Source organism: Scyliorhinus torazame, chromosome 10, assembly GCF_047496885.1.
Source record: "Scyliorhinus torazame isolate Kashiwa2021f chromosome 10, sScyTor2.1, whole genome shotgun sequence".
Taxonomy (NCBI): Eukaryota; Metazoa; Chordata; class Chondrichthyes; order Carcharhiniformes; family Scyliorhinidae; genus Scyliorhinus; species Scyliorhinus torazame.
In genome coordinates this window covers 41,225,767-41,252,273 of record NC_092716.1, presented here as the reverse complement: position 1 = coordinate 41,252,273, position 26,507 = coordinate 41,225,767, and the positions used below count along the sequence as shown (strand labels likewise).

Genomic DNA, 26,507 nt, shown 5'->3' with positions numbered 1-26,507 from the left:
CCACTCCCTTGGCCAACCCGCACGGCAATCTCCCCCACCTCACTTTCCGTTCACCAGCATTATCTGCCAGCTTGGCCGCTCCTGCCTGAAGGCTCCTCTTATCTACCCACCCCCCCCACCCCACCCTCTCCTGTCTGATCTGTGCAAGCAGCACCCTGGGGACCTCACTCTCCCCCACCCAAACAAAGACACATCCAAAAATACAGGTTGCCTCCTCCAACAAATAATCACCACCACAGGCGATGGGGGGAAAGTTGCCCCATTACAAACTTTTGCCCCTTAACAAATAATCGCAACAATAAAATCCCCACCGGAGAAGAAAAAAAACCATCCCCGGCCCCGCCCCTTCCGAACTCCTCTGTTCCAACTCCTCCGTCTCCCATCAATATTCAGTTCTCCCCCAGTTTATGATTTCTAATAAAGTCATTGGCCTCCTCTGGGGTTTCGGAATAATCCCGGCCTTCAAAAGTCACCCACAGTTTTGCCGGGTATAGCACCCCAAACTTGATCTGCCATTAACAGAGCGCTGCCTTGGCCCTGTTGAACCCAGCATGCCTTTTCGCCAGCTCCGCTCCAATATCCTGATATATTTAGACCCTGTTCCCCTCCCATTCACAGTTCCATTTCTCTCTGGCCCACCGCAGGATCTTCTCCTTCTCCACAAATCTGTGGAGCCTCACAATCACCCCCTTGGTGGCTCTCCTGCTCTTGGCTTCTGCCTAAGAGACCTGTGCACCCTATCCACCTCTGGGGCCTTGTCCAGCACCCCCTCCGCCACCAGCCCTGCCAGCATCCTTGAGATGTATTTGATAGCACTCATGCCTTCCACGCCTTCAGGCAGGCCAACGACACGCAGGTTCTGCCTTCTAGATTTATTCTGCTGCTCTTCTACCTTTGCCCTTAATGATTTGCAAACGTCCCCCAGGAGCCCCACCTCTGCCTCCAATGCCACCACCTGATCACTTGTCAGACATCACCCTCTCCATCTCCCGGATCTGCGACCCCTGTGCCTCCAAGCACTTCTCGACTCTGCATCGAGCCTTTCAAGGGAGCTACCGCTCCTTTGATGGCCTTCGGTCGATCTTCCTGCATCTCCTTTCGTTGCTGGCAGAGCTCCTCCCTGAGGAACGCCATTAGCTGCTCCACCTGGGGTTTTCCAGCATGCAACAACCCTTCCTCCCCCTCCGCCATCCTTCCAATTGTTGCTGCACCACAGGTCTAGTACCAATAAAAACTGCTGCACCAGTGACCACCTCCATTTTAACTGGTTGTCCCTTCAGGAAAGGAGTGATCCAGTAATGGTTTATTACGCCCGCAGTTGTCAGCATATTCAATGTCATTTAGTCATCTGACAATGACTCTGGTCCTTTCTCACACCTTTTTTGTATCATGTGGATCTCTTTCCCTTTATTTGGTTTTCCATTTGATACACTTGGTTCTTGCTTTTCATCGTTCTTGTTTGGAACTTGTTTCTTTCTCCAACACAATTCCTGCATTTTGCGTCATCACTCCTGCAATCAGTTGCTCTATGTCTAGTTTTTACACAACGGCAATTTCAAACCTGTGACTATTTGGGTCTCAGCCAACATTTCATTGATTTGAGTGCTCAAGCTTAATTGTTGGGTGCTTCCTTCTCTGCTAATTACACAGAGATCGCAACTTCTAAAGCTGTCATTTTCTGGATGGCTTTGCTTCTTAGCCCACATGCTAGTCTGTCTGTAATGGTGTCATTCAAGACATTAGTTTTTCAGATGGCACCAGACTTCACTGGAGATTGAACATTTTCTCCCCATTGTGTGCAGGAGAGCTGGGAAATTTTGTTCGCCCGACTAAGTATTTGAATCTTTCAGTGTCTGAGCTCCAGTGCTCAGGGCTATCAACATCCAGTCCCATGGTGCCAAAAACCAATGCCATTTTTGCAATGGGAAAGCTTGTTGATAGGTCTGTACTTAGGTTAATATATCTCATGCGTCACCGCACGTTATATATTACTCGACAGATCTTGAAAGTGAGCTTCACACGTGAAGTAGCTTGTCTTTTATTCAGTTAGTTTCAGATGTCTCTTGATCAAGTCAGTTTTCTTGCAAGTACAGTGGACGGGATTCTCCAATCCCGCGACAAAGTGTCCACGGCATTGTAAACGCCATCGCGTTTTACGACGGCGTGAACGGGCCACTCCCAGGACTAATTCTGGCCCCTATAGGGGGCCAGCATGGCGCTGGAGCGGTTCGTGCCGCTCCAGCTGCCTATCCCGGCGCAAACTGTGCGCCGCGGGATCCGCGTATGCACAGATGCGCCGGCGCCAATGAGCACAAGCGCAGTGGCGCCGGTACCAACGCGTGCATGCGCAGTGGCCTCCTTCAACGGGCCTGCCCCAACGCAACATGGCGCAGGAGTACAGGGGCCGGCGCGTAGGAAAGGACGCCCCCAGCCAGAGAGGCCGGCCCGCCGATCGGTGGGCCCCAATTGCGGGCCAGGCAACATCGGAGGCCCCCCCACCCCGGGGTTCGGACCCCCCTCCCTCCCCACAGGCCGCCACCGACCCTTCCACGCCGAGGTCCCGCCGGCCCAGAGCAGGTTAGAACGACGCTGACGGGATTGGCTTCTTTTCTTACGGCCGCTCGGCCCATCCGGGCCGGAGAATTGGCGGGCTGGCCGCGTAGAGCAGCCCGCGACCGGCGCCGCGCCAACCACGCTGGCGCCAATGGTGCCGACTCTCCGCTCTGCAGAGAATCGCGTGCCGGCGTCGGGGCAGCATGGCCTGTTCGCGGGGATGCTCCGGCCCAGCCCAGGGCTGGGAGAATCCCGCCCAGAATTTTTTAAAGTTTGTTTTGTCCAAGGAAATACAGAGTACTGAGTTAAATTCAGTACAAATTACAGCTCTTGATAATTTCTCCTAATTGAATACACGATACAGAAAAGTTGAAAATAAACAAAATGGCGGTTCAAAGTGAAAGTGCAGGAAGTGGCTTCAGAAATTAAGTAAGATGATTCCGGAATGAATTGTTCAAAACCGGCAGTACTTTCAAAGATTATTGTTATCACCAATGTCTTTCCCCTTTGAGGCACGATCAATTTGACTAAAGACTGTGAGATTTGAATGTGTGCTCACAATCACTGACACTGAGGGCAAAAATACTCGAAGCAAGTTAGAGCTTTATTTATCCTTATACAAGTCTGCAGAGTCGGGTGCCTCCTAGACAGGAGCACACCAAATAGCTTGTTTCGTCTGTTTATGTACACTTTATTCGTTTATCATTCTCCTGCCCTCTCCTCCTGATTGGATCAGGTTTCACTGAGGTTCACATTCTTCCTTATACGCCTTCATCATACATTACATATCAGTATTCATGCTTCATCATACATTATATGTTCACGTTTACGTACTCTTTCTGTCCAGTGGGTGGTTCCCTTGGACATTTGCGCAGCCTCAGTGACTTGTTTATGACTTTAAGACTGTCCACTCATCTATTTTGCTAAGCCTTCCCCAATCTATCTTGCTCAACATTCAGACCTATTATTATCTCTTCTGTTAATGCTATACCTACTTCTCCATTCTTTCCACTTCCTCATGTACATCTGTTTCCTTGTCCAAGCAGTACTTTTCCACAAGCCTGTGTTAGTCTTTTAGTCTGTTATTCATTTAATAATCCAAATATTCTCTTTCTCTCAATCCACCCTTTTTCTTTTTATCATGTGTTAAATAAATAACCTCATGTGCCGCGGTCAAGGCACTGTCACATCAATTTAATCTGCCTCTTCTCGGTGAGAGCCGGGCGCAGGACCATGACCTGAGGTGTTGGGTCTGATCCCGGTGCCGGGACTGCAACCATCCGGCTGACCACCCTCGTGATAAGTCGCAGGAAGCAGGGTATCAGGCATGGTAGGACCATAAGACCCAACATGACACAGAGTACAATAAATGCCAAGGTCTTCCACCAAGTGCCGTTAAAAATGTTGTTCCACCACGGCCCATTTTTAAATTCGGAAATAGCCGGATCCCCAGGGTATCACCTCCATCTTTTGGGAGATGGAAGAACCCTGGCTGGATGAAACCAAGGGCGCACGGCCCCCTCCACTTGAGAATAGTATGGAATAGCCCCTGTCACCGCAAATCCAGAATAGGCCTTCCCTGGTGCCGGCCCGCCAGTGCTGGCGTTACCCCAGTGTTCTAAGCCCGGTACGCCCACATACGGGTTCTCATTGTAGGCCAGACACTTCCACAGTCCTGGGCGTGTCTGGTTACAAAGAGGGGAGCGCGTATCATCCTCCTGACTCCAGTACGAGGCTGGGACACTGGGGTACCAGGCAGTGTTACCATCCTGGTCGAAAGTTTTAGTATACTCGCAGGGGCTTGTGCCTACAGGACGTACCGTTGGTCCGGTCGGATTATTGGAGACACAATATCATGCATAGGGTGTGTCCATGAGCACCCAGGTCTGTGGTCGGCGGACCGTGCCGGTGGTTATATTCCAGTCAAATAAATCAGGGGCATCGACGGTAGCCCCTCGCCAGGGCCAACATTCACTAGTGAGGGGTCCGCCGCAGACCCAGCAATTGGTAACCTTAAGGGTCTGTGTAATACGGAGCGCAAGGTCTACAAATAGGTTCCCCCCAGCCTTTGGCAACTGTATCTCCCCCTTGAGCTGCTCATAGAGTGAGGAGTTTGGGGGTTGTTTTCCCTTCTTCTTCTGCCCTTTCTTTTTCCTCCTTTTTACTGTTCTCTCTCGCACCCTGTCTGCCTTAGATCCCCCTGTACCTGGCTGGCTTTTAACACAGAGCCAATCTTGTTGTGGACAGCCTGTCACCCTAGTATTTTTAAACATTACATATTGCACGCCGCCTTCTGTGCAGGTAGTACCCTTCTGTGTGTGGCACTTCTGTGGTACGACTGTATGCGAGGTGAAGGGCTCATTGGTGAAGTATTGGGGCGGGCAGCAGGTGCCTGAGCGGAGTTCCGTGTAGCACTTAGTGCATGTAGCACTTAGTGCATGGAGGCACAGTGGCTGTGCAAATGCTGAGGAGGGCACATACAAGAGTGATGTACCTGATCATTGTGTCTTTCGGGTAAATGTCAATGCCAGCAGGCGGTCTCCGGGTTGGACAGCCCACTCGGCTGGTGGTTCGTCCGGCGTAGGTTCAATGGGACCTTTGGTTCGAGCGGCGTGAGTCCAGCCTCTTTCCTTTGTACGGACGGAGGTCTCAGTGGTTAACAAAACCAAGAATGGTCCTTCCCAGACAGGTTTAAGTTTCTCGTCTCGCCATGACTTAATCAGTGTCCAGTCTCCTGGTCGGAGCTTATGGACGTAAAATTCCAGAGGAGGTGTTTGAGACAGCAAACCCCTCTCTTTTAATTCTGTAAGTGAACGAGACATCGCCAGTAAATAGTTCCTCATAAAAATATCATTGCATTCTATAGTGGGTGTACCCTCAGTTCGTCCCAGATAGGGTAATCCGAATAACATCTCGTAGGGTGAGACCCGCGGGTCTTTCCGCGGCGCCGTCCTAATACGTAACAGCGCCAGCGGTAAGCACTTAGTCCAGGGCAGATTTGTCTCAGCCATCAGTTTTGTCAGCTGGGCCTTTAGGGTGCTATTCATTCTCTCCACCATCCCGGAGCTTTGAGGGTGCCAGGGGGTATGCAAATCCCACCGGATACCTAGGGTCTCACAAATGAGCTTATGGACTTTAGAAGTGAAGTGCGTTCCGCGGTCGGAGTCAATGGACTCAATGACCCCGTATCGCGGAATTATTTGTTCAAGGAGGATTTTGCCGACCGCCTGTGCCGTAGCCGTGGCGGTTGGAAAAGCCTCCACCCATCGTGTATAGTAATCAACGAGAACCAGAACGTACCGCCACTGTTGCACGAGGGGAAGCTCGGTGAAATCAATCTGAATACGTTGGAATGGCCTGACTGCCAACGGGCGGCCCCCTGCAACGGGTCGCCGCATATTCTTCTTGTTAACGTTTTGACAAAAATGCCACCGGCTTCTTGTTGCTTCCCCAGCTTTGGGCCAGTACGCCCATTGCCGTTCCGCCCTCCACGTTGACGTAGAGGTAAAAGGGTTTTTCCAAACAGGGGAGCGAGAGGACCAGCGCCTGCGTAAGGCTACATTTCAGCTCCTGAAATCTCGTTTCATCTTCTTGTCCCCACGTTGTTGCCTTTTCATTCTCAACTAATTTATCATAGAGGAATCTGGCTTTCAGCGCAAAATTCTCTATCCAAATCCTGCAATATCCTATGAGTCCCAAGAACTTCCGTATCTCCCGTGGGTTTCGGGGAAGCGGGAGGGAGGTAATACCCTCAATACGCTCAGGGTTGATCCGTCTTTTTCCCTCACTCACCAGGTGTCCTAAATATTTTACTTCCCTCTCCATGAATTGTAACTTATTCTTAGAGACCCGTAGCCCCTTTCCTGCGAGGAAATTGAGTGGTTCTTTTGTTCCCTTTGCTACCGCCACCTTCTCTTGCCCTGATACTAGTAAATCATCTACATATTGTAATAATTGCATCTCTTGTCCTCCGTTATATTCCTCCAGTACTTGCTCCAAGATTTGTCCGAATAGGTTCGGTGATTCCGTGAACCCTTGCGGTAAAACTGTCCACCTATACTGTTGTTTTCGCCTAGTATATGGGTTCTCCCACTCAAATGCAAAAATGTCTCGACTGCTCTTGTCTATCGGGCAACTCCAGAATGCATCCTTAAGGTCTATGACGCTGCGGGATCAGTATTAAGGTTTCCACAGCCTCTCTGGTCTGATACTTGACCAGTACGTCTTCTATTTCAGGGACTGTTATCGTTTTTCCTCCCACCCCTGCCACTTTTATTTCTTTCTTTCCCAGTTTCGTTCCCTTTGGTACCTCAGTCACACTTGATCTTTCCGCTCCTGAGTCTACCATAAATACCACTTCCTCTCCCCGGGGTCCCACTTTCAAGTTTACCAAGGGCTCCCTTCTATATCCTTCTATCCCCAGGGAGTGGAGCCCCTGACTCCCCTGTTCGTCTCCTTGCATCAAGGAGTACACTTTTGTTTACTTCTGTCTTTTCGGGCAATCCCTCTTAAAATGTCCGTCCTCGTCACAGTAATAACATTTCAAGGGTCCTGTTTCCCAGTTTCCCATCCCAGCACCTCCTTGTCCTCGGCCTCTTCCTCGTCCCTTCCTCTTCCTCTGTTCCACTCCACTGGTTCATTTGTCCCCAGCCTCCTCTACCTCTCCCGTCTCTACTTTCACTATTCCACTTCTTTTCCACAACTTGCTCTACCGCCTGCATCATTATTTTAGCTTTTCCCTTTGTCTTTTCGTCCTGCCTTCTCAAATACACCTTCTGTGCTTCCTTGAGTAACTCATTCATGGATTTTCATGGATCTTTCCAGTTTCTTTTTAATGTCTGGCCATGATTTGGTGACAAAATTTGCCCGTAATCTGATTCTGGATCCATGCCAGAATACTGTTGTATATTTCTCCTTAGCCTCTGCAAAAATATGGCAGGCGCCTCATCCTTCTCTTGTCTGTTTTCAAATGCTTTCTCAAGGTTCTGCCCCTTGGGTACCGATTCCCTTATTCCCTTGACTATTAATAGCAATGTCTAATCATTTTCTCTTTTGATTTTCCTTTTGTACAGGAGGTATTCTCCCAATTTTCCAACATCCGCCCTAATGGACTATCTGGCGGGATTTCAGGGCTGCCTTTTCCATCCTTTCCTCCGGGTGTTCCACCCCTCTCTTTACTTCGTTTCCCCCCCATCTATCAATCCTTTATCCTTTTGTTGGTTCTTCCTATTTTTTCCGTAAGCGTCTTTCACCTGTCGCCTACCTTCTCCCCCGTCGCCCGAGTATTACTCAATAGTCATTTTTCTTACCCGGGTCTTGTGCACAAGAATTGCTCGACGGTCTGGTACCTCCTTATTTCTTCCTCCTTGCTTCTAGAGTCCTCTGGTCCGGGTCACGTCACCCTGTCAGTTCCAGGAGCAGTGATTCTTAGGACTACCGAAATCGGTAGGACGCGTCATCCCAGTGTTTCTCTTGCCTCCTCTGCTGGCAGGGTGCCGCTCGATCCCGGACGAGCCCCCAAGTTTGTGAGATTTGAATGTGTGCTCACAATCACTGACACTGAGGACAAAAATACTAGAAGCAAGTTAGAGTTTTATTTATCCTTATACAAGTCTGCAGAGTCGGGGGCCTCCTCGACAGGAGCACACCAAATAGCTTGTTTTGTCTGTTTATATACACTTTATTCGTTTATCATTCTCCTGCCCTCTCCTCCTGATTGGATCAGGTTTCACTGAGGTTCACATTCTTCCTTATACGCCTTCATCATACATTACATATCAGTATTCATGCTTAATCATACATTATATGTTCACGTTTACGTACTCTTTCTGTCCAGTGGGTGGTTCCCTTGGACATTTGCGCAGCCTCAGTGACTTGTTTATGACTTTAAGACTGTCCACTCATCTATTTTGCTAAGCCTTCCCCAATCTATCTTGCTCAACATTCAGACCTATTATTATCTCTTCTGTTAATGCTATACCTACTTCTCCATTCTTTCCACTTCCTCATGTACATCTGTTTCCTTGTCCAAGCAGTACTTTTCCACAAGCCTGTGTTAGTCTTTTAGTCTGTTATTCATTTAATACATTTAATAATCCAAATATTCTCTTTCTCTCAAGACGAAAGTTGAATCCTAACTGAGGCTTTATTGGTATCAGATGTGTGGCCTCCCACAGCAGCTGGTGAAATGGCTGCGAGCTGGAGGACACACATATTTATACCCCACCTCCTGGGCGGAGCCAGCAGGCAGGGGCTACAGGCGAACCTGTAGTGCAGGTTCTACCGTACATCCTCTAATATAAGTACAACAGTGGTTTATCACACCCTTTCTGGCTGTGATTGGGTTAAAGATATTACAGTTAATTCAATTTGATTGAGATGTCTGTCTATCAAATTTTAATATGGGGTGATTGAAATTCGTCTTTCTCATGAGCCTTATCCGTTGTCATGAAAACAGTTTCTGGGAATATAGCCCAGAAACTTTAAATTAGCAAAATGTGTCCTTGGTCTGCCTGGTCTCATTATCTTCATGTTTCTCATGGGATTCAGCAGTTTTACTGTCATGCATGAAATGTGGATTTTTTAACAAACCATTTTAAGAAGCCATTTTAAATCTTGGGTCATTTATTCCTTTAAACTTGGTGTATACCAAAAAGGTAGATTCTATCACTTGTGGAAGCACAAATGTTCCACAAAATCTTTAGCACTACCTCACTTCTTTTTTTTCCCTTTTAATCAAGGTAATCTCTGAACTCAGCCTGTTCCTTTCTGAGTTTTGCAAAGGGTGTTGAAAAACTCCCCTATTTCTCAATTAATTTGCAGGGAATTTGATAGTTTACTTGCTGCTCACAGCAGAGGGAGCACTGTTCCAGATTTTTCCACAGCAGGTGGCAAGCTTCTTTTGATGCTGTTTTCACTGATATATGTGTTTAAATTTCAGTTCCAACGATGGCTGCTAGCAATATTTGGCACCCCTCCATCGCCAGCTTTGGTGTAGCAAAGCTTTTAGCTTCTGAATCCTTTTCGATGTCTGCACAGATCAACAATTATTTCTATTGTTTTTTAGTTCTCAGGGAGTCTTGCCAATGTGGTTCCGACTGCCTCAACATCAGTTTTCTTTGTTGTTTTTTTTAAAGGATAGGCTTGCAGACCACAATGGTGCAAACAAACAAGAGCTTTATTGAAAGGGTGTTTTCTCACAGGCTGCTAGAACAGACTGACTGTTAGCCCGCCCAAACTGCCCATGATGTCATCAGTAGATCACGTGATCGACCTCGTAAAGTGCCCTTGTTCCAACTAGGAACAAACATGAATACATAACAGGGTGGTAATGTGCATGATTTCCATGATAGCCCAGAAAGAAGGAACAGCTCAGAAATGTAGAGGGAAAAGGTAAAGTTGATTGCCTCAAATAGTGCTATCACCAATATTATACAGTTTTTAAAGCAGCTATTTTTGTAGCTGATGGTATGGTTCTTCAGTGAGCTCCTGGAACCAGCTCTCCTTTACTTTTGACAGGTAAATGGATGGATCTGTAGATGTGGTTGATAGCATAATGTTGGTTGTGGCTAGTCTCTATCTGATGCTGATCTTCATAAAGTGCCCCTTGCATCTTGTGCTATATCAGCCATGAAATATTGCATTTATGCCACCTCATTGATTCTAACTAGACTTGCTGGTAACCCTGGATCTTCCCTTAGATGTCCTCGTGTCTCTGAGTCACAGTGAAAGTTTGTAGTTGACTCCTAAACACTCAGTTTTGAGAAGGTATATTGTACATATCACGAGAGCTCCTTTAGGAGGGAGTTTCTTGGTTTGGCGCTGGGTTAGAAATAATAAACCACATGGATTAATCCTGCTTCCATTTTGGTTCTTGGTGTGTGTAGAATGTTTAGATTTGGATACAGTGAGCACAATATCAAAAACTGGCTGGCAATACAAAAGGAGAAGTTTTGTCAAACAGTTGGAAGGACTGTAAAAGGCTTCAGAAACACTTGATAGGTTAGTGAAATGGGTAGGTAGGCAGCATATGTACTTTAATACAGAGATGTGTGAGTTATTGCATTTTAAGAGGAAACCAAGGAATATGGGTATAACAGAAATAAACTGAAGAGTGTGGGTAAAATGGGGAGACCTAGGGGTGCAACTGCATAGTTCCTCAAAAACATGAGCACCGAAGCCGAATAGCATTTGTGGTTAATTTGTACGAGAAACAGTTACCTCACAGTTCGAATACTGTGTATCACTTTGGGGATCTCATTATTGTAAGGATATTAAATACATGGACAGCACAGTGTAGGTTTATCAGGCAATACCAGGAATGAGAGCAGACAGTTATGAGAAGAGCCTTGAATTACTCAGACTATTTTCCTTGGAAGAAAAGGTAAATGGCTGGTTTAATGGACATTAAAAAAATTATGCGAGGTTTTGATAGAATTTGGGTTAGCTTTAATGGAACTGAAGTGGGGAGAATAGTTTAAGCTCCAATTGTTAAATGTAGTCAGTCCTTAAAATCTCATGAATTATGATAAATCATTCAGATTGTCACTTTTTTTTTTAGATTGAGCTTTTCAGGGGTAATGTAAGCAAAACATTCGTGAAAGAATACAGGTCATCTGGAAATCGCTTGAGCGTGGATCTCAATGTCACTTCGGATGAGGATACTGTGGTAATTCATATAAATTCACAAGAGAATTCCTCACTGCAGCTGTTCCTTGGCTTCCAGTACGTACCGAGTGAGGCAATATTTCAGCTTCACACTGTGCTTCCCATTCTAAATGCCAATGGAGGTAAATTGACTTGCTCATTTTCCCATTTACTCTTGTTATTATAAAACCTGATATTGTTAACTCCTGGAATTTTGTCTTTCAACATATAATTGCTATATGTTCTTATGACACCTCATCACTTGTTAAATGATCATTTGTCACAAAATCAGAGAATTGTTTACAGCGCGGAATGAATCCACAAATTATTTTTGTGCAAAGTTCTGTACAAATTTCAATTTGCAACCAATTTGCATATTCTCCAGAATAGTTAAAAGAGAACAGGACAATGAGGCAGAGCTGGAGTCTAGTGTAGTTTTACCACAAACAATGAAAAAAGCACCTGATAATACCCTTCACATATTTAAATATAATTTCAATAATCCAACCTAGATATGGATATTAGATCTGAGAGGAAATTACAGAGGTGTAAACGTACCCTAAGGATGACGGCGGTACCGAACCAATTTACATTCCTCACCTTCCTTTGTTATCTTCAGTATTTATCTTCTCCAGTGTCACTGAAATGTCAGCAAGGGAAGGATGGGAAATCCTACAATTTATATCATTCAGTGAGATCCCTAAATATTACATCAAACTATGATTTAGTTAGCATGTGTTCAGCAAAAACAATGATCGTACCCAGGATTATCTATTCACAGAATATGATTCAAATCTGCCTTTTAATACTAACCGACTCTTTCGCCATTGGCAATATTCAACTTAAAGGTAAAAATGGTTAAATTTGATGGTTTCGGCAAATACCTATTTTTCCTGCTTTGAAAAATTACTGCCCTTAAAAGATACAAGCACGTTAGCGAAAGTGATCCAAATGTATTTGACAATGCCATGAGCAGTTTAGGGTCTGGTTTGTTATTACTGGGGGCTGGGTTTTATCAGTCATAGAATCATAGAATCATAGAAGTTTACAGCATGGAAACCTCCAGGAAGCGATGGGAGGTAGGAGGGGGTGTCCTTAAAATGGCAAGGGACTTGCTCACCATCTTCCTGCCATCGTGGCATGGTATGGGTGGCACGATAGCACAGTGGTTAGCACTGTTGCTTCACAGCACCAGGGACCCGGGTTTGATTACCGGCTTGGGTCACTTTCTGTGCGGAGTCTGCATGTTCTCCCCAGAACAAAGAACAAAGAAAAGTACAGCACAGGAACAGGCCCTTCGGCCCTCCAAGCCTGCGCCGACCATGCTGCCTGTCTAAACTACAATCTTCTACACTTCCGGGGTACGTATCCCTCTATTCCCATCCTATTCATGTATTTGTCAAGGTGCCCTTTAAGCGTCACTATCGTCCCTGTTTCCACCACCTCCTCCGGTAGCGAGTTCCAGGCACCCACTACCCTCTGTGTAAAAAAGAGGGTCTCCCCTTGTGCGTGGGTTTCCTCCGGGCGCTCCGGTTTCCTCGCACAAGTCCTGAAAGACGTGCTGTTAGGTAAATTGGACATTCTGAACTCTCGCTCTGTGTACCCGAACAGGTGCCGGAGTGTAGCAACTAGGGGATTTTCACAGTAACTTCAATGCAGTGTTAATGTAAGCCTACTTGTGACAATAATAAAGATGATTATACCAGGGCATTTTATCAGTATTGGGAAGGTCGAGGTCACCCCACCCACCCAGAGTCGTTTCAGCCACTAAAGTAGCCAAATAAGGGCCTCTTACTATTGCCGCTGGTATTATACCAGTGGCAGGGGGGTCTCTCTGCTGTGTGGGAAGATGGCCTGGTGCAGCTTTGTGACCTCCCTGTGACCTTGGAAGGGATGTCCGATTGGGGGCAGCTGCCCATCCTTTCAAGGGACAGGAGCCCCTATGACAACTATTTAGATGGCCATAAAATGGGGTCGGGGTCCCACAGGTTGCCGAGGCAGGGGTTTTAGGCTCCACCATGCCTTCTAATTTTGCCTCTTTTTCCTATCGTGTAGTTAACAGATGTTTTTTTATTTAATTAGATCACATATATACCTGGATTCTGACTCCAAGCATGCTAAATCATGGAAAGGGAATTTACTACGTGATAGTCACTCCATTCAGTACATCACAGGCAGGGGTTATAAGTTTCAATGTCAGTGCCTTTACAACACAATGTTTGTTCTGGACAGGATATAAATGGTCCTCCAATCAATGTCAGGTAAGATTTTTTGTTTAACGATTTACCTATAACAGCTCCTAATAATAAGAGCCTCTGCATGAAGTATGCAGAGGGTGATAGTGTCACTGTGGGAGGTTGAAGGAACGGATGCTGGAATATTGCAGTGTCAATATTCAATCCTCCATCACAGAGTTGATTTCACACTGAGTGGGAGAACTTCTGGCAAATTGAAACCATTCATGTCTGAAAGGCAAATTCTGGTCATTGTGTCTCTGGCCCGAATTGATTATGTTTTGAACATCAAAAGTAAAAGTGTTTTGATGGGAATAGGAATTAGCACCGAGTATGAATGTCAGTAAGAGGGAAAATATTTGTAATTTATCAATACCTAACAATATTGGTTATTTTACTCCTTTACCGCGATGGCTTTGGTGCACAGATGCATTTAGCGGGTATTGACTTTTGTCAAGTTACCTGTCTTCGGATTGGTGTCAAGGACCTCTGGAAATTTATTTGCAGAATTTTGACTGGAACTACTTGTTGAGTCTTGCCAAGGGTATCAGTGTTTTACTTCCTAGTGGGTGTGTGGAGGTGCAGGGAGATATTTTTTTAAACGTATCTTCACACACTTTCCCTTTCCCTTTGCGGAGCAGTAGGAGAAGTGGTGGGCGGATTTGCAGGTTGATTGTCAGCCCATTGGGACGCATGACCAGCATTCCTGTGGTCAGCAACTCAGAGCTCCTGGGTCAGAGGTAGGAATGCTCCCACTGCACCCCAAAGTGTAATTAAAATGGGCACATCTCCTGTCAAAGAAACATCAGAAATAGGAATGGGCCTTTTAGCCCTTTGACTGCTCCTCCATTAAACAAGATCATTGCTGATCTGCTAACTCAATTCCATCTTCCTGTATGATCCCATTAATTCCCTGAGTACCTATTGTGTCATGGGAGTGCCCCTTTAAGAAAGGTTTTCATCTTATCACATGGCTTCAGTGATGTCATTTTGTGGGTGGAGCTGAGCTGTGGCTGTGAGCTTTTTCAGTTCCATTTTCAGTGTGACTGCTGTGGGTTCAGAGGGAGAAAGAAGCATTTTTTTTCCTGTCTTTCTATGTTTTCAATTTCAAGAGTTGTTCCAATAAAAAAAAAACATTGATTATAGCGACCTGCTTTGGTAACTTAAAAGATACAGTTTGCTTTTCTGGAAGGAATTAAATCTGCTGGTGGGACGGGATCAGAATCTCAGGGAAAGTCAGTCTCATTCAAGTGAGAATGCAGAGTGCTGGGCCATGTCCTTGAAAAGGGGTTTATTGGATTTTGTTTTTGAATTGGAACAGTTAAGGGGGGATTTATTAAGTGTTATACATAGATTACTGTAGCTGTGGGGTGTCTTTATGTTTGTAATTGATAATAATTCTTGCTGTGTGTATATATATGTTAACTAAGTTCTTAGAATAAAGCTTGTTTTGATTACAGTGTCTAGGAAGTCTGGTGAATCACACCTGAAGTGAAGGCTCGGGTGCTAATCCTAGCCAAATTCAACATAAAGGTTATAGGTCAGGTGGACTTCATAATATACTTTGGAGTTTCTAAGCCCTGGCCCATAACAATTCCCATGATTTATGACACCCAGGTCCCTCTGAATCCAAGCAATTCCCAGACTCCCACCATTCCAAAATTTCTGCTCTTTAAATTTTTCCTACCAAATAACTTAATACTCCACCAGATTGTACTCCATCTCTTGTCATGTTCTTGCTCATTCACCCACGGGTTATATTACTGTGCAGCTTCTTTGTATCCTGCCCACAGCTCATTTTCTCATTTAATTTTGTATCATCAGCAAACTTGTATATGCTATACTCGGTACCCTCATCTAAGACATTCATTAAAAGGGTGAAGCCCAAGTATTGATCCTTGTGGTACACCACTAGTTACAGCAGCCAACCTGAAATAACCCCTTAGCTCTTCCTCTTTTTTCTGTCTGTTAACCAAGCTGCAATCCATGCTAACATATTACCCCAAAACCATGGTGTCATGATATTCAAACACACATCACAACACACACATCATGATAGACAGACCAACAGACCAATTAGCACACATAACACGACAGCCAATCACAGACAAGGGCAGACACAGTATAAGACAAGAAACACAACACCTCCTGGTCAGTCCACCTGGAGACAGGACAAGGCCAGGACCTCATTAACAAGACACTCACACAGTCACCACGTGCTGAGTACCAAGTCAGATGTGTAAATAACTAGTTGGAATAAAACTGCGTTGTACCAATCGCAACCGTGTTGGTTCGTCTGTACCTCAGAGCACCCAACACCACACCTGGGTCCTAATTTTAAGTAATAAACTCACATTAGGGCAGCACAGTAGCACAGCGGTCAGCACTGCTGCCTCACAGCGCCAAGGATCCAGGTTCAATTCCAGCCTCGGGTCACTGTCTGTGTGGAATTTGCACTTTCTCCCGTGTCTGCGTAGGTTTCCTCCGGGTGCTCAGGTTTCCTCCCACTGTCCAAAAATGTGCAGATCAGATGGATTGGCCATGATAAAATTGTCCCTTAGTGTCCAGGGATGTGCAGGTTTGGCGAGGTTATGGGGATAGGGGAGGGGAGTGGGCCTAGGTAGGGTGCTCTTTCAGAGGGTCGGTGCAGACTCGATGGGCCGAATGGCCTCCTTCTGCGTTGTAGGGATTCTATTGTTCTATGATACTTTATTGAATATGTTACAAATCCAAACACACAATGGAGGCGAGCGTGGGCGCAAACAGCAATGTGGGCACAAAATTCTGCCAGATGTCAAAAGCGAGATTCTCATCGGCGGGATCGTCCCCACTCCCTATCATTGAAATAACGAGGTTACCACCCAGGAAGGTTGGGAATCTCGTTTAAATACACTTAAATGTTATCATTGAGTTTCCTCGCTGTATCGCTCCCCCCATATTGGGATGTCCTGCTTAGCCGCATCTCGTTGACAAGTTTTATAACATGAACCAAGCAGAGGCACCTCGCCGTGGGTGCACAGGTAAGTATGGCACCCAGAGAGAGGGGGATATGCCTGGGCAGTACCCTGGCATGACCCCTGGCCATGTTAGGTGAAGTGCCAATGGCAGTGCCGGGGGGCCCCCACTGGGTAGCTCCATAGGGGGGTGGGGTCCCTGTGTCTGTCTGGGGGGGTCCCAATGTACTTGGAGGGGGATCCCTGTGTCTGATGTTGGGGGGGCCTCTGTGGTGGGGTGGGGGGGGGGGCAAGTGATTTGCCTGTGTGAGGGGGAGGGGGGTGGGGTCAGGGGTCTGGTCTCCATCTGCATGGGAGATTTCCTCTTTTTTTTTTAACCAGAGATTGGGGTGCCCTTTATAAAGGGTGCCCTGATCTCTGGTAACCTAACAATGCCAGCTTTTTCAAGCCCCACCCTGCCAGTATGATGGCGTGAGACATGCCTCCAGGATTCTTTTCTTCTAAGTGCTGGACAATATGGTGAGAAAATCCAGCTGAGAGCCGGTGAGCTGCACGCCTTTGTTCTTGTCCGAACCAGAATTTCAAAGAAAGAAAGGAAAATTCTGCTCTATGACTATTGGTTTCTTCCTTATTCACCATATTCGCAGTAATTAAATTCGCAAAAAACTCTGACAGATTTCCCTTTCATAAGTTGATGGTGACTTTGCTCAGTCATGTTATGATTTTCTCAGTGCTCAGTTACCATTTCCTGATAACAGATTCTAACAATTGTCCTCTCACTGATGTTAGGTTAACTGTCGTATAGATCCCTCTTCTCTCTTGCTATTTATTCAAATAACATAGTTATGTTTGCTATTTTCCAATCCTTCGGAATGTTCTACAAGCCAAAGAATTCTGGACGATCAAAACCAATTCATCCACCATTTCTGCAGTTGGCTATTTTTAAACTCTAGGAAAAGAGTCATCCGCTTGAGTGATTTGTCACTATTTAATTGCATTCATTTTTCCAGTTCTATTTATTCACTTATATTAATTTTTTAAAAGTTTATTTACAGAATTTACAAAATATTTACAGAATTTTCTAATGTCTTCGACAGTGAAGACTAACGCAAAAGGGTTGTTCTATGTCCCTGCCACTTCCTTATCCCCCATCAAAATTTGAGCTGAAACTGCTCATGATTACTTCCAGTAATTTCTTCCTATTTACATAGCTATAGAAACTTTTGCAATCTGGTTTTATGCCACTTGCTTGTCTGCTCTCATATTTCCTTTTCTTATCAATTTCTGGTCTTCAATTGTTGAATTGTAAAATCTTCCCAATTTTAAGTTTGCTATTCTTTAAGCATCTGTCTTTGATCTAATACCATTTTTAACTCCTCGTAATAGCCATCGCTGAACCGCTTTTTCCATGTTTTTGTGCCTTAAAGGCACGTATATATGTTGCAAATTATGTATTAGTTCTTTAAATGCTAGCCATTGCTTGTCCACTGATATCATTTTTAATGTACATCCCCAATCTACCTTGGCCAATTTTCTCCTCATAACTGCACAGTTTACTTTATTTAGATAGATTTGGAGTTAACTAAATCACTTTCAAACTCAAAATAAACTTCCATAATTTTATGGTCACTCTTCCTTGAGAACCCTTTACTACAAAGTCATTAATTAGCCCTTTCTTATTTCATTATAGTAGATCCAGAATAACTTGTTCCCTAGTTGGTTTACAGACATATTAATCTGGAAAACTATCATTATATGTTCCATGACCCAATGATATACCATGATTAAAAATGTGGTTTGCCAGTATGTGATGATTAAGGTCCTCTATGATGACTGTATTACCCTTATTATATATGTTTCTAATTTTATGTCTGTCCTATGCTACAACTATTGGGTCTATAAACGACTCCTATCGATGTTTTCTGCCCTTTGCTGTTTCTTAGTTCCACAAAAACTGACAAAAGCGGGAGTGAAAGATTTTCCCCTAAGTTACTAATTTATTAAAATAACCTCATATCAACTTACAGTTTCCAAGCGTAGAGACAAAAGGAAAAGACTCAGCAAGCTGCTGGAATTTTAAAAAATGCATCTCCTTAACCCCTGCACAAATTCCCACTTGCACCAAATTCTTGACTTTCGTATTCTGTTAACAAAGTACTCAGCTCTGTGATTGCTCTGTGTTCTGTCCTCGAACATCTAATTGCAGTTTTGAACAGTATCTAACTGGAGGGAACAATTTTTACAGAAAGTACTGACTCCTTCCATCTATCATCTCCTTCAATTCTTTTCATGGTGAATAAATGGAAACTTTATCTGCATTGCACCGTAAACCTTGGGCTGGATTCTCCGATTTGGAGACTATGTCCTGACGCCGGCCTGGGAACGGTGGCATTTTACGACCGCAAAAATGTTGCAAAATGGCCACCGATCCTCCGTCTGGTGGGGGGCTAGCAGGCACGCAACATAGAGCACCCGGCTCTAGTTGCCAATATGGCCGGAGAATTGCCGGGTCCGTGGCCGCGCATGCGCATGGCGGTGACCTGCAGCAGCCACACTGGGCAACATGGCACTGGCCGCGGGTGGACCCAGCCTGCCAAATAGTGTCCCCCTTTAGCCAGGCTCGCCACCCCTGGACCAGTGCCCTCAGCCCCTGCCAAAGCTTCCCCTGCTGCCATGCTGAGTTCCCGAAAAAAAATAGCGTGAGTGACCGATGCCATCGGGAACTTGGGCCGTCGGGGGCGGGGCATCGGAGGGAGGGCCTCAGGTAATGTCCTGAGGCTGACCATACGGTGTGCGACGTACTCCTAGAGTATACCATTTTGGAGGGGGCGGCGTATCACAAAAACGAAGCCGCCCCCGATTTCGACGCCAACGGGATTCTCCGTCCGATCGGTGAACGCAATTTTGGAGACTGGAGAATCCCGCCCCTTATGTGAGATACTGAACATTTGAGAATGAATTGCTGGCTGATCAATTCAGCCAATATTCGGGCAACACGGTGGGGCAGTGGTTAGCATTGCTGCCTCACGGCGCTGAGGACCTGGGTTCGATCCTGGCTCTGGATCACTGTTCCTGTGGAGTTTGCACATTCTCCCCGTGTTTGCGTGGGTTTCACCCCCACAACCCAAAGATGTGCAGGGTAGGTGGGTTGGCCAGGCTAAATTGCCCCTTGATGCGAACATCAATTCACTCGAAGACATGTGGAGAAGTAAACCGTGGTTTTAATCAGCTTGGAACTGTGCCTGCCTGCGACCGGTACAATACTGAAGGCGGCCCCACAGGTCAGCTGCTCTTATACTTCCTCTAAAGGGGTGGAGCCATGGTCGGAGCCAGTACATGCCCCAACATATCCCCCTGTGGGTGAAGCCACACAATGGCCCATAGGTGGAGCCCACAGGGTTAATAACATAACATAACGTAATACAGTGCACAAGTGAATTATCAGTAATTATACATTCACCACACCCCTTAACTGGAAAAAATGAATTGGTGCTCTAAATTTAAAAAATAATTCAGCCAATACTCCTGCCATAAAATATATTTCAATATTTTGTTTATTTTTACATAGAGTAACATTTAACTAAATGAGAACGTGGACCAATTGTACCCAAAATATGTCACAACTTGTACAAATATTATTGATACATGACAGAAACTAGGTGTGTGGATCATTTACTGTTTCTATGAATTGTTCTCCTCAGTATGACCCATTGTGTCTCTATTTTGTTGATAGGTTGGATTACAGTCGACTCCTCACCAAAGCCATTGTCTTTGTAGCCATCTAACCTTTTTTGGCAGTACCTTCTTTGTTATGCCCAATGAACTGGATTTGACACAGATACCAGAACTGTTTGCTCAAACTAATCAAAACCCTGCGGTGGTGTCACTAGTCGCCACTATTTTTGCCGTTTACATTATTGTTCTAGTTTGGGCTCGAATAAAAGATAGAAGTGACTTAACCAAGGTGAGGACTTTGTTTACCCACTGCTTTTTTCTCTAGCATATTTCTGTTACTCCAGTTTATGTTTTCCAAAGAAGCAAGCCAACAAGGTTAACATAATTTTTAAAACACACGTTCCCTTGTTGAAGTATTATTAAAACAGAGCTATTCAATATCTTTATAAATGGAAAATGCAGGAGGGACAAGCAAAGGCTCTATAGCAGGGAACAGCCAGCTGAATTTATGTTTATCCTGGAGACATGAGAGCTGATTTTAGGAGGCTATGTTGGGCTTCACTAGCTGGGAGTGAAAACTACAAACTCAGTTGTTTGAAGGTTAGAAAGTCTTAATAGACAATGCAGAAAAAAGAGCAATATTGGGCATATCAAGCCTCATGACATATTTAAAGTTTATGGATTGGAGTCTCAGCTGGATTGTACACACCAATTTGTACCAGTGTTTGACTTTAAGAGAATGTCACATGTAATTTTTCGTAAATTTCATTTTTCTGATTCATTCTCTTGTTTTACCTGCACTATTAGTATTATTATTAACTATTAGTCAGTTCTTTTCATGTTATAGTGTGATTGTCTGAATTTTATTTGGCTCTTACAGCCGCCTTTCTTTCCAGCTGCTCTTTCATGCAGCAGGTACTTTTTAGCATTATCATTGGGAAGGAGTAAGAGCAGGTCTTGAGGAGACAGAAAGTATACAGCAAACCTTACCTTAGAACATATGTTTGATAATCTGCATATCCGAGACATGTCTTTAGTGATTCTGCTTTACGGAAGGGCTGTTGCATTGCTATGCCATCTCTTGGAGGTCTGTCTACAGACAAGCTAAATCATAATAATTGCTTTTCACTCTACACCTTGGAATCAACAAATGCCTTTTCTAACCTGCCAATTCTGCCAATTGTTTGTTTGAAGAAACATCGAGTGAACGACATCCTTAGCATCCAATGTTTCGATGCTACTAGTGCCATTTTTCCTCCAAAGTAGTGCCTGTGGTGCATATTCACACTTGCTGATATTAGCCACCCAATATGCCATATTGGAGAGAGCATAATCATGGGCACAGGAAGAGTCCACTGGAAGTATCCAGAGTTGGCAGATCAAGGGGCCAATCAGTGTTTAATGCTGATTGTACTCCAGGATGGCAATTTTGGTACTTAACACTCAAGGTGATGCTGTCTTATGCATTCAGCAGCAGGCGAGACTGACAACAACCCCCCCCCCCCCCCCCCCCAAACAACAAAAAAAACTCCCAGTCGCCTCAGATAATTAAAGAGATCAGTGATTTTCAGGTTAGTTGCTGCTTGAGTTCGACCTGTTGTGATTGGAGAAGTGCCCGGTGATTTCCAGAGCTCTTTAAAGTTGCTAAAGTCTACAGGAAGTGGTATGGCAGGTGCTAAAGGCCTTTGTCCTGACTTCAAGGCTTCGGCACACACTAGCTGCTTCTGGACACGTCTGTAGTAGGAGGCACCCGATTGCAATACAATAATGACGAGGAGAATAAACAGAGGCGACACAGATTAGGACAATTTGCTGGAAGGGGGAGGAGGAAACGGAGAGAAGGACTCTTTAGCAGACTGTCTGAACAGGGTGTTCTGGAAGCAATTATGGTACCCAGGCTTTGGAAGAAACACATGGCAGATGCCTCTGCTTGTTTACGAACATCATCACTGAAGTATGCCGTCTGCTGCAGCCAAAACTGCAACCTCAGTGCAGAGTGAAGACTGTTCACCGGGTGCACTCTGTATCGGGACATGGCCTTGATCTTTTTATACACCAGGCTCTTTCTAGGCTGGAGCTGGAGGTGACTGCAACCTCTGCCAGCCACCCACAGTAACATTAGGGAGGTCACTGAAGTTCTGTATTTCAAGAAATCGGGAAACTCTTCATTCTCGTTTTTCAGGCAGCAGTTGAACTGACCAGCCGGGTTATTGAGAATTGCATGGCGGAGGGTGACATTGAGGGCACACACATCACTTTGCCAGTGCCATATGTCACCTTTGGGATATACAACAGCTGGAGGCAATTCCATTCCCTCAACATCCTATTGGTGTTCAGCCATAGACAGTGAATCAGTAACCCGCCAGTCATTATGGTGCCTTCATTTTGTGATAGTCAACTATGCCATCTGCATTTGAGCCAGCAAGGCAGACTAGAGGGTGACACCTGAGTGACAAGCTCTCTTTTACAGACAATCACAGTTTCCACTTGGCCACAAGGCAAAAGCGAAAGTCACCATGGAATCTACATTCTAAACCAAATTTCTAAACAATCTATTTCATATTGCATGCAAATGTCAACAAACCGTCCTTGCGCATTTGCTCAGTGCCTGTCTTTTGTGTGAGTTTATCCATCCTAGTGCTGCACTGTCTGGTGGAAGGTTCTGGCTTTCAATGGTGTTGGATTTGCATGGCAACCTTGAAGTGCTTGGCCCTAGGAGGCCTTGCCCTTATTGGGTTTGGACAGCAGCAATCTGGGCTGGCTGAGTGCCAGCGGGAGGCATGACAAATGCTGCCACCCTGAGAGAGGACGCCAGGTTTCTGATCTATGGAGCCGCTCCCACCCCACCTGAAGCAGTGCAACAACAACCTTGGTAGTCTGCGGAACCACAGATTACTCGGCAGTTGGACACCAGAAAAGCCTCTTTGAATACTGGTGGCTGCAGCTATGGATGGCCTGAGTTTGAATGACATGGGTCTGAGCTTCCAGGTGTTCGCTGTCTTCTGCTTGTGCTGCGATGCAAACTGAGGCCTGGGCCAGCAACCACTGCAACATAGTTGGGTTGCATAGTTGGCCACCATTACCATACTGGAAAGGATAGGCTCTAAGATCTCAGCAAAGTCCTTTGCCAAGTTGGTACCAGACTCCTCCTTGACATTGACAGCAGGCTTTCTGAAGGCCTGTCAATGAACCAAGCATCCGTAGTAAGCCCCGCCGAAGTCTTCTCTCCGTCTTCTGAAGCTGAATTAATGTGCGACCTCACCCTCTGGTCCCCTGCCCTGACTGAAGGCCACTTGTGCCCAATGTCTAACCGCATGCAGATCCTGCGCCTAAGCTCTACATTACACGCACTATCTGAGCTCATGGTTTAGTGTGACAGTGGGTTATGGAATTTCATCCTCATCAATGTCTTCCTGGTCTTCCTCACTTGCTCTTCCACCCGATCAGGGTATTTGGGTATTTGAAAGGAGAAAGGTACGAGGGTAGGAATATGGTGTGGATTATGTCAAACTGCTGGAAATTTGTCACCACCGAGTTTCTATAATGTGGAAGCTCCAACTTCATTTTCTTATTTATTCACTAACACTGTTTTCATTTATTCTTAAGGTGAAGGTCACAGTTCTATTTGATAATGATCCTCTTGCACAATATCGTTACCTGATAAGAGTTCAAACTGGTCATCGCAAAGGGGCAGCTACCACAGCTAAGGTTTGATGATGTGTTTGAAATGGAATTGTTTTTATTTTCCTTCCTGCAGTTTACTTAATTGGAATTTAAACCATGAAATGGTGATGTCACAAAATCAAAGTCCTTTTTTTTGTGTCGTGTGATGCACCCTGGGATATTTTATCACATTGCAGGATGTCCAAATCCCAGTGACCACTCATTAAGTCTAATGATTCTGCCCGAACCAGCCTTTCCCGACGTAACCTTGGATTTTTTTTTATTTTTAATTTTTAAATGTTTTTATTCTCCATTTTTACATTTTCCTTCAAAATTTACATCCCATCCTCCCACCACCTCAAACAACGGCCCACCTGTCAATATATGCATCCAATAAAACAAACCCTCCCACGGTGGCAACAAAAAACAAAGGAGAAAAGAAAAAGGAGTCCGGGACCGCCCATGGTCACCATTGACCTATAGAGTCCACTCACCCTCCTACACTCAACGCCATCCAACCTCTGAAAGAGTACCGTACATGACACCCAAGAGTTGTACACCCCCCCCCCCCCCACCAGTCTCCAACTCCTCCCGTCCACTGCCTCTTGTAAAGCTCCTCCCCCCAACCTCGGTTCCTTCCCCCCAACTTTCCACCCCGGCTAGACCACTCGGACCCTGTTCTGCCAGGCTCCGATGGCCGCAGCCCCTCCCCCCACCTCACTCCCGTTCACTGGCCGGCTTAAACCGGCCAGCGTGGAGGCCCCCGCCCGGGTCCCTTTCCCCCTTGCCCGGCCCTAGGAGAGCCCAGAAATCCCCTTTTAGCACACAAACTCCGCATATCCACCTACACCCCAAAGAGCCCTCATTTCGAGTGAAAGTCCCATCACTTCCCTTGTCCAAATATATACCACATTGGCTCCTTTAGCCTCTACACCCGCGCGCAGTGAAACAAAAAAAAGAAGAAAATACAGTCATGAGGTTACATCGGCACATGGCCATTTCTCAATTTGTCAGTTCTGCCACAGTCCTTCTGCCTTTGCAAACTCCTCCGCTGCTTCCGCCGTTCCAAAATAAAAGTCCCTGAGCTTGTAAGTCACCCTTAGCTTCGCTGGATATACAATGCCGCACTGCACCTTGCTAATGAACAGTGCCCTCTTCACCCGGTTGAAGGAAGCCCGCCTACTCGCCAGCTCCACCGTAAAGTCCTGGTATACATGTATACCAGCTCCAGCCCACTGCACCACCCGCTTCTGCTTGGCCCAGCTCAGGACCTTCTCCTTCACACTGTACCTACGGAAGCACAGAGTCACTACCCTTGGCGGCTCACTCGCCATTGGTACAGGCCTCCATGATTGATGAGCGCGATCCAGTTCATGGGCGTCATTCTCCGCCGGCGGGAGTCTCCGTTTTGCCGGCGCCCAGGGGTTTCCCGACGGCGTGGGGCTGCCCCACAATGGGAAACCCCATTGACCGGCCGGTGTAACGGAGCATCCCGCCGGCGGGTCGGGGCAGAAATGTGGTGGGGTGGGATGGAGAATTTCGCCCCTCATCGGGAGGGATCCTCCCCCAATAGTTTTGCCAGCTTCGCGGCAAAATGCTCAATCGGCCTCGGTCCTTCAACTCCTTTGGGCAGCCCCACAATCCTCAAATTCTGTCCCCTGGATCTGTTTTCCAGGTCTTCCATTTTTCCTCGCAGATCCTTGTTAATGTCCATCACCTTCCACATCTCCTTCCCCATCGAGGAAAGTTGATCACTGTGCTGCAATAACGTCTCCTCCACTTCCTTCAGCGCCTCCCCTTGCTCTCACACCTCCGCCACTGCGCTCACCACCGCCGTCGTCACCCGGGAAATCGCCTCCTCCACCAGCGCACTCAAAACCTCTCTCATCTCCTTCCTCATTGTCTCCATGTATCTTGTAAACTGCCTTTCGAATTCCGCAGCCATCACCTTAGTTATTTCTTCAGCCGTAAGCAATGCGGTCTCCACTGGTGCTCCAGCCTCCATTTTCCTTGGTGACCCCGCGGTGACCTTTCCACTCCCCGACGGACCTTCAGCTGTTTTCTTTACGGACGATTTTTTGCTTACCCTCGACATTCTTCTTCACTGTGCCTTTACTGTTTCTTCCTGCTTTTGCCGCCTCCGTGGACCCTGGGCCCGGGCTTAAAGCCCCGAAAATGCCATTCCCGAATGGGATCCCTCCATTGTGCGGCCGCCTCCCGCCCGCTGTCACCGGAAGTCCTCGTAACCTTGGATTTTATCATTTCTCTTTCCCTCGAGCATCCTCACAGTTTTATGAATGAAAACGATGTAACATCTACTCCAGCTGAATTATTCCATTTTGATCCTTCAGTTTGACCCTCATTGCTCGCACTGCAGTCATTGGCCTCGTTATCATTATTATTTTATTTGTGTGGGCCATAACCTTCAGTTTGCTTGTTTAGTAGGCTTAGCTTTATGTTTATAAGCGTGTTGTTTTTGTGCTCAAAGAGACTTAATAAGTAACAGAAATTGTTGAAAACTTCCAAAATGACATGCTGTAAATTAACAGTTTGTCGACAATTGAATTGTCCAGCGACAATTTATATCCTAGAAAATAATAAACTGGGTATCCTTGTTAATTTACTATTGAATTAAGATTTACAATTTTTGGTGGCTTAAATTGTGCACAATCACATATGTTATGCCAGTAACAATGTTTTGAAACTTTGTATAAAACACATATAAATAGACTGGCACTTACGTGCAGTACTGAGGGAGTGCTGCAGTGTTGGAGGGGAAGTC

General features: G+C 45.8%; 1 protein-coding gene and 1 long non-coding RNA gene across 5 annotated transcripts in view; one reads left to right on the top strand and one right to left on the bottom strand.

Moving 5' to 3' along the window:
• LOC140430486 (polycystin-1-like protein 2) overlaps positions 1-26,507 on the top strand; it is a 151,494-nt gene that overhangs the window by 42,199 nt on the left and 82,788 nt on the right. For all 4 annotated transcript variants that reach the window (XM_072517981.1, XM_072517983.1, XM_072517980.1 and 1 more), the window contains 4 exons: positions 11,114-11,342; positions 13,282-13,460; positions 20,121-20,351; positions 23,669-23,770. In XM_072517981.1, coding sequence (XP_072374082.1) covers positions 11,114-11,342; positions 13,282-13,460; positions 20,121-20,351; positions 23,669-23,770 — 741 coding nt within the window. The remainder of the gene's footprint in view (positions 1-11,113; positions 11,343-13,281; positions 13,461-20,120; positions 20,352-23,668; positions 23,771-26,507) is intronic.
• On the bottom strand, positions 3,137-6,090 carry LOC140430487 (uncharacterized). The gene is made up of 2 exons (XR_011949438.1): positions 5,854-6,090; positions 3,137-5,356 (listed from the first exon to the last, which is right to left on the bottom strand). It is a non-coding gene; the product is annotated as an uncharacterized lncRNA (long non-coding RNA).